The 8137-nt window shown below is 40.0% G+C and overlaps 1 protein-coding gene across 1 annotated transcript; it reads left to right on the top strand.

Moving 5' to 3' along the window:
- Positions 1-1109: 1109 nt before the first annotated feature.
- On the top strand, positions 1110-7557 carry rbp5 (retinol binding protein 1a, cellular). The gene is made up of 4 exons (XM_023296591.3): positions 1110-1364; positions 2929-3113; positions 3681-3782; positions 6754-7557. The coding sequence occupies exons 1-4, from the start codon at positions 1289-1291 to the stop codon at positions 6805-6807; spliced, it is 417 nt and encodes a 138-aa protein (XP_023152359.1). The 5' UTR covers positions 1110-1288; the 3' UTR covers positions 6808-7557.
- The last annotated feature ends 580 nt before the right edge of the window (positions 7558-8137 follow it).

The following is an 8137-nucleotide window of genomic DNA, read 5'->3' as shown; positions in this document are numbered from 1 at the left end:
TAAAGAACTTGTGAGAATGTTTCTCCTCTGAATGTGTCTCTGTTTCATCATTTTATTTCCGTCTGCAGCTGATTTATCTGATCAAACTAACAGAACATGCAAATATGAAGAACCGGCAGCAGAAGAGTCTTTGTCCAACTAAAACGTTTCTCCTGATAAAAAATAAAAAACTAAAAGTGTGCAGGTTTGATCAGATCTGACATTCAGGATTATTACAGGAGACGTTCTTGTTTCTGACATCCTGGTTAGCAGCTGACAGGATTCACTGATAGATTTTAGATCTAAATAAAAAAAATGATTTGTTCTTCTGGGAGACGGAACCTTTAAAATAAAACCTCAGGAATGAAATCAGTCATTCTGATGCTTCAGTAACATTTTGGTGTCACTGTTGAAACTGGAACAGAATCTACGAGTAGAACTGGACCTTAAATCTGTTTCAGCAGGTAGAACACCTGGACGGTTCTCCTATAGAACACCTGGATGGTTCTACTGCAGAACACCTGGATGGTTCTACTGCAGAACACCTGGATGGTTCTCCTACAGAACACCTGGGTGGTTCTACTGCAGAACACCTGGATGGTTCTGATATAGAACACCTGGAAGGTTCTCCTATAGAACACCTGGATGGTTCTCCTACAGAACACCTGGACGGTTCTACTGCAGAACACCTGGACGGTTCTCCTACAGAACACCTGGATGGTTCTGATATAGAACACCTGGAAGGTTCTACTGTAGAACACCTGGATGGTTCTGATATAGAACACCAAGACAGTTCTACTGTAGAACACCTGGACGGTTCTACTGTAGAACACCTGGAGGGTTCTAATCTAGAACACCTGGATGGTTCTGATATAGAACACCAAGACAGTTCTACTGTAGAACACCTGGACGGTTCTGTTGTAGAACCCAGAACAGGTAAAATAACATACAGAACCGGACCGTTCCATCTGATTCACACTGAATCCTGCAGCTGCTTCTCAGATCCCAACAATCCGGATGAGCCCCGGTGTGATCCGGTAAATCCCCGTGAGTTCGGTCCTCCGTGTCCCCGCCCAGCGCTCAGAAGCACCGCCCCGCCGGCAGCAGTTGAATGAAGCGCTCCCTCCGCCCTGCATGAATCACAGAACCCCAGAGTCTGAGCAGAACGGAGCAGACGCCGGAACCGAACCTCCAGCTGCGTGCAACAGGCTGCTGTCAGTCCGTCCAACCCTGGTTCTGTTTGGAAAGTTGTTTAGGTGAAAGTGAAGCTGCTGAGAAAAAAGAGGGAAAAAAACGGAACAAAGAGAACATGTCCAAACCCAACTACAGCGGAACCTTCCATATGGTGGAGCAGGAGAACATGGACGCGTATCTGGAGGCTTTAGGTACCGAAACTGCTTTTATTCATTTACACCAAAAAACATGCTTTTCTCTGCTGCTCATGCGCAGTTCCAGACACCTCTGTTGTGTGTTCAGGCTTCAAGCTGGGATGTTCAATGACTGAAGTGTCCTTCTGCAGCTGCGCAGTAAAGAAATCCAGCTGTCCTCCTGGTGACCCCGCAGATTCCGAGGCTGTTTAACCAGAGAAAACCCGTTTTAACACCGAGGATGCTTTAAAAGTCTGAACCTGCTTTAACAGAATAAACATGCTTTAATTATGTGTAAAGCTCATAAAGAAACTCTCACCAGTCAATATCCAGAACAGATTTGCAAAAAGAGAAAGTAAGTAGAGCTTAAAAGGAACAGAGATCTTCAAAAAAATAAGATTTAGGACCAAATTAAAGGACTGTTGCATTTCTGTAAAATGAATCAATTTATGGAACAATCTAGACGAGGAATATATAAAACATAAGCTTATTCTTCTTTCTGCTGCCTTTCATTCAGAAGTTTGGAAACTTTTGTTTTTGTGTTGCATTGGATTGTTTTTGTGTTTTTACTCTGGAGTTATATAGTGATCTGCATTGGTTTGTCCGTCTGTCTGTCTGTCTGTTAGCAACATTACTCAGAAACGACGTAACGGATGTGGATGAAATTTTCAGAGAACATCAGAAATGATTCAAGGACCAAGTGATTAGATTTTGGCAGTGATGCAGCTTATAGTCTGGATCCACGGATTTGTTAAAGATTTCTGTATCATTGCCAGATAGCAGCACGACATCACTGTAACCATGACAACAAGTGAACACTACATCAGCTGCCTGCTGACGATCACATGATTGTGATCCTACTACAAATCCACCACTGAGGACCACGAACTTTCTAAAGATTTCATCCATTGGAAATCGTGCAAGGACTCTCTGAGTGCTTTCCTTGTTGTTATTGTTGTTGTCTAAAAAGCCATTTAAAACTTCAGAGTGCATTCCAAAAAAGGCCAAGTGTCAAGAGTTTATTTCTGAGTCTGAACAAAAGTTTGTTGCAAAACTTGTGTTGGATCTGAGATCCTTAAATGCTTTTAGAAGAACGAGAAACTCTGAGTCGCTGGAAAACAATCGATCCAACAGGTAAAAGTCACTGCTGATAGACCTGACTCATAGAACTCTGCAGTACTTTTATTTAGGGAAAAGATTCAAAATATGAGAGTCAGAGTCAGAAAACTTTTTGATCTTTGAGGGGAAATGGTTTAACTTACAGCTGCTCCCATTCAAAGTCTTAGAAATGTAAGCAGCAGAAGAATAAAGAATGAACATCGGTAGAAAAAACTGTCCTAAAAACATAGAAATGAGTAGAAATGTATAAGCAGGGCTCCAGACTAACTTCTTTTCCTAGGAGCGCAGTGGTCTCTAACTTAAAATTTTATGGAGCGCAAGCATGGGGGAATGAACAGTCTTGGCGGAGTGCTGTGCTCACTGAGTGATTTTGTTGTTTTTTCTTTTGTTAATGAAAGAAATAAAAACTAACCAATGGTGCAGCTTCCATCCCTGTTTCATGGTTCTCTCTGCTCTCGGTCAGATATTAACTTTGCTCTGAGGAAGATCGTCTGTTTGCTGAAACCCACCAAAGACATCACTCATGATCCGGCCACCGGCGCCATGAAGATCCGGACGCTCACCACCTTCAAGAACTTCCACATGGACTTCACCATTGGACAGGAGTTCACTGAGGACCTGGGACCAGTGGACGGACGCACCTGCCAGGTCAGTTTCCCGATATTTACAAGAGCTGCGACAGTTAGTCCATCAGCTGTCCACTGTGTCCGACTGTTCTGCATTTAATCAAGTATTTCTAATTAAGACAGTCTAAATTCTGTGATTGTAGCTTCTTCAGTGTGAATATTTTCGGTTTTCTTTCCTCTGTGACAGAAAAGCGAAGATCTTTGGGCTCAACAAGACATTTGAGGAAACTCTGATCCACATTTTTCATTATTTCTGACACTTTAGAAGCAAACAGCTGATCGATTCATGCTGTAAATAATCCACAGACCTGCTGCCTACAGTAACTTGTTCAGACTCGCTCTCGGGCTTTGATGCTTTGCTGAATGTTTGTTATCTTTAGTTGTTCTACAGGCTTGCTTCATGTTTGTGATCTGCTGCTGTGGTTTTGTGCTGTAACTGTTTCCTGCTGAGTGAATCCCAGCGTGACGACGGAGACATGAATGACGAACAGAAACACGAACCACAATCAGCAGCGTTTGAAGCCGGAGGCAGGGAAAGAGTCTCTGTGTTGAAGTGTGTAGAACTAACTGAGTTTGTGTCCCGCTGCAGACCACAGTGAGCTGGGAAGGAGACAAACTGGTCTGCGTCCAGCGAGGGGAGAAGGAAGGCCGAGGCTGGACGCACTGGCTGGACGGAGACAAGCTGCATCTGGTGAGGATCTGGCAGAGGGAGGAACCAGGAAGAGAACCCATGCTGAACACGATACGCTGGGAGGGAGGACATGCAAACCAGCAGAGAGGAGTCATTCACTGTGTGGGAGGAGGGTTTAATAAAAGGCCGAGGGGCCTCAGAGAGCCAACAAAGGAGGGAAAAGAAAGAGTCTTGAATGCATATTTAAAGTGCAGCAGCAGCAGCAGCAGCAGCAGCAGCGTGGTTGTAAAAGAGCTGCGGCTTATAGATTATCATTCAGTGCTGATTAAGGTTTCTAACTAGCAGCATTGTTCCAAAAGCTCTCAGGGGATTTGAAGAAAACAAGGAGCTGTTGATGCTAAACTGAGTTGGGAAACAAATACCAGCAAGGATCAGCTTTAAAAGGAGGATTTGAGGCTAATTCAGGGAGAGTGATGGTCACCGGGTCGGAGGGGAGGAGCCTCGTTTACAACCATTCATTCATCCATTTAGTTATTTTTTAATTCTCTTTTTTGTTCCATAAAGAAATCAGCAAATACACAATTTCTTACGTTGCAAACTGTTTTTCAGTTTTGTAAACGAACAGACATACGGAACGAGCACGTAGAAATAAGAAAACAAAATGAACACATACAGTGGTGGAAAAAAGTTTTCGGACACCCTTAACCCTCCTGTTGTCCTCATTTACGGGCACCAAAAAATATAGTTTCCTGTCTGAAAAAAATCCAAAAATTCAGCGAAAAATCCCCCAAATTTCTGAAAATTTGCAAAACCTCCAGGAGGAAAATTCCAATAATTCCTTAAAAGTTTCCCTTAAAAGTTTTTTTTTTTTTTTTTTTTTTTTTTAAATTAAATCCCCCAAATTTGGCAAGAAAATTCTTGTAAATACTTTCAAAAATTGAGTAAAAATCTTCCAAAAAATCCTAAAAATATCTAAAGTGATTAAATATACATCAGTAAAACTTCTAATAATTTCTTTAAGAACATTTACATACAAAATCAACCAAAATCCAGCGAATTTCGCTGGATTATGGTTGATTTTTTTTGTGAATGTTCTTAAGAAACATTTTTAACATTTGTTTTTTTTTCCAACAAAAAATGTTCAAAGATTTACCAAAAATGTTGAAAATGTGGACATCAGAAGTTTCACTGTGAACATATGTATTTTTTCCACATTTTCAAACTTTAGACTGCGTCAATTTGACCCGCAGGACGATACGAGGGTTAAACTTTTACACGGTCTCATGAAATATTTGAGGAAAAATCTTTTTTGTGTTTCAAAAGGTGTGGCTGCATTAGACAGACACAAACAAATGCAAATTATATTTTTTTTGTTTATTTTTACAAGAAAAACTAACAAAACTAAATTCTACCAAAATGACAGAATACTCAAAATTTTATATTTTTATGGAAGCAATCAATTTTAAGTTTTTAATGATTTTTTTTTACAATTTGTTTAGCATTATGGCTGTGATTGTACTAAAAGAAATTGCACTTGAAGACCTAAGAGTGATTCTTAATGCAATATACATGCAAATGTATGGGGTGTCCACAAACTTTTTTCCACCACTGTATATAAACACCAGGAAAAGAAAAAAAAACAAGCAAAAGAAAACCGTGTAGCAGAGAACCAGGGGTGTCGTAGTACAACTTCTGTCATTTAAAGTCTGATCTATATGGGCAGATAAACTCAATCCCACCATTCCAACATTTATCAAACATGTCTGTTTTGAGTCTCAGAGCACCACACTGAAGCAGTCGTCTACTGAGGGTGGGTCCTGACCTAGACGTTTTTTTGTAACGGGTTTCTTTGCTGGCAACCAGCAGAATTCTAGACAAGTACAGGAGGTCCTCGACTTACGTTCCTACAGATCGACGTAAATCGATTGTTGTCATAAGTCAGAACTCGAAAATGTAAACAAAGCCGTTACGTGCATCAAGATATCGATCAGTTTTTCGAAAATGTCAAGAATATCAATGACTTTCATGCATGTGTGAATCATTTTACAAGAAGATAACAGAATATGTTGAACTGTTTTTACAACTTAAGCGTTTATCATATTATATCGACCGTCTGTGATTAATGAGGGAGACCTTTATCTCGTTCTCTGGTCGTTTATTGAACCTTCAACGCCAAAATAACTACAAAAACCCCATAACTTAGCTCCAGAATTAGCCACCGTTCCCAGCTCTCTCTACTGCTGACTCTCAGCCAATCAGAGGTGAGCTAACTAAACACGGCACGTTCACTGACATTAGGTAAATCTGGACCTGAACAATAAACATTGAAACCTCAACATCAACGACAATATCAGTCTGTTATAATATCTAATGTCACTTCCATGGAGACGGCTTTCCTTTTCTTCGAAGCATCAGAAGAGTCTGACTTGGGAGCCATAATGAAGATTCATATTCAGACAACTTTATTTGTCCCCAGGGGGCAATTAAAAAGGCACGTAGAGCAGGCAGTGCTACAATGACGTAATAAAGAGAGGGATAAATATATATACAAATCTAGCAAGTATTATAAGAATAAAAGGGCAAAAAGTTAGCAAATGTAGCACAATCCGAGGTGTCGTACAACCAGAGAATGTAAACAAAGCCGTCTTATAGCACCGCATGACGACGTATTCATCCACTCTGCTCGCCAACTCGTTCCACGTAACCAGTTCCGACGTAACGACGAGACGCTGTAGGTTGAGGACGTCATAAACTGAGGACTGCCTGTAGGTCTTAGGTTAACCAACGAGTTGTGGCGGCATCTTACCCAAGTACAAGACCTGGAAACAAGACCAATCTTGGTTCTTAAAATCTTCTTCATGCTATCTCTGATCACCTTCCACAATCCTAGGGCACCCCTAAACAATGAAAATGGTTTACTTCCAAATTTCTACATCCTCTCCAGCAAGCAGCCTTCCTCCCTGAATCATTCATTCATTTATTTATTCATTCATTTAGTGTCTCATTGGTTCTTCTGTTTCTTCTTTTGCAGGAGATGAGAGTTCAAGGAATCGTCGCCAAGCAGGTGTTCAAGAAGGCCGACTGAACGTCTTAGTGATTAATAACCTTAGAAGTAGCTGGTACAACACTTTAATCCTTTTTATTCTCATCAACGATACTTTAAGTCTGCGTTTAACAGCAGAGCAAACATTCCAACTAACTTCCTCTTATTGCACCGAGTCATAAAGCCATCAGAGATCTGCTGAGTCCACGTCACTCTCTACTCCTGTTTGGGCTCAACCATAAAACTTTCCACTGGAACTGATATGAACTGATGATGGGATGTAACTTTTCTGAAACGGTTCTGTTCCTGTATGTCTGGAGAGTCTGTTTACAGGCTTCTACCAGACTCCCGAACACGTCTAACCTGCAAAAACACATTTATTTAGAACACTTCTGTGCTTGTCCTTAACCAGACAGAGGGTCTTTTTGAAATAAATGTTCGTCTGATGAAGGTCGAGCATCGAAGCGTAATAAATAAATGTATTTTTGCAGGTTTTTCGGTGTTCAGGAGTCTGATAGAAACTTGTGATTCTGCTCATTCGTCTCCTCTGCAGCCATTTCATGGAACTAATGTGCAAAAACCTTCTTCTTTGTCTTAAATCTCTGCAGCACCGCTGTGCTTCATTAAAATGGTACTTTGTTATGTATGGTTTATCAAAAACTGGATGTTTCGTGTTGTGATTTTGATAATATTTCCATTAATAATTCAGCTCTGTGTGCTTGTTTCTGCTGCTGTTTGTAAAAGTCTCACATAGTTTGATAAATGCTGAAATGAAGAAGAAGCCAAAACTTGCATCAAGAGTTTTTTCTTTGTCCTGATGGTTCACATGAAAAATCGTCCTGAAACTGAAATGTTTTACTGTGCTGCTTTAAAGTTAGTGAAGACTTTAGAATTCACTACATTCCTGCATAAAGACAAACTAAAACTGTCAGAAGCTGATTTAACTGAAACTAAAATATCACTAAAATGTTAACGGTTAATAAAAAACCCCTACTGTTCAAACTTTGAACGGTAGTGCAGGTCAACTTTAACTCATTTAGAGCAATTTTAACTAATATAGAGCAACTCTAACCAATATGGAGAAACTTTGACAAATGAAGACCAACTTTTACTAATTTTTGAGCAACTTTTGCTAATATAGAGCAACTTTAATATAGAGAAACTTCAACTCTTTTAGAGAAACTTTAAATTATATGGAGCAACTTTAACAAATATAGAGCAATTTTAAATAATGTAGAGCAACTTTAACTTATTTAGAGCGGCTTTAGCTGATATAGAGCAACTTTAATTCATGAAAGGAGATAAAGAGAAGCTAAACAATATAATTAGTCAGGTATTGACTGATTAAAATGATCCACAACCAGATTCAGAA

The sequence above is a fragment of the Amphiprion ocellaris genome, chromosome 9 (genome assembly GCF_022539595.1).
Source record: "Amphiprion ocellaris isolate individual 3 ecotype Okinawa chromosome 9, ASM2253959v1, whole genome shotgun sequence".
Lineage (NCBI taxonomy): Eukaryota > Metazoa > Chordata > Actinopteri > Pomacentridae > Amphiprion > Amphiprion ocellaris.
The sequence above is the reverse complement of the archived record's forward strand: the minus strand, read 5'-3'. Positions and strand labels throughout refer to the sequence as shown.

Excerpts from the sequence above, each read along its gene's own strand:
- rbp5 (XM_023296591.3), top strand. The coding sequence starts at position 1,289 with ATGTCCAAACCCAACTACAGCGGAACCTTCCATATGGTGGAGCAGGAG. Across the intron at positions 3,114-3,680 it reads TGGACGGACGCACCTGCCAG|ACCACAGTGAGCTGGGAAGG; the intron begins GTCAGTTTCCCG and ends GTCCCGCTGCAG. Across the intron at positions 3,783-6,753 it reads ACGGAGACAAGCTGCATCTG|GAGATGAGAGTTCAAGGAAT; the intron begins GTGAGGATCTGG and ends CTTCTTTTGCAG.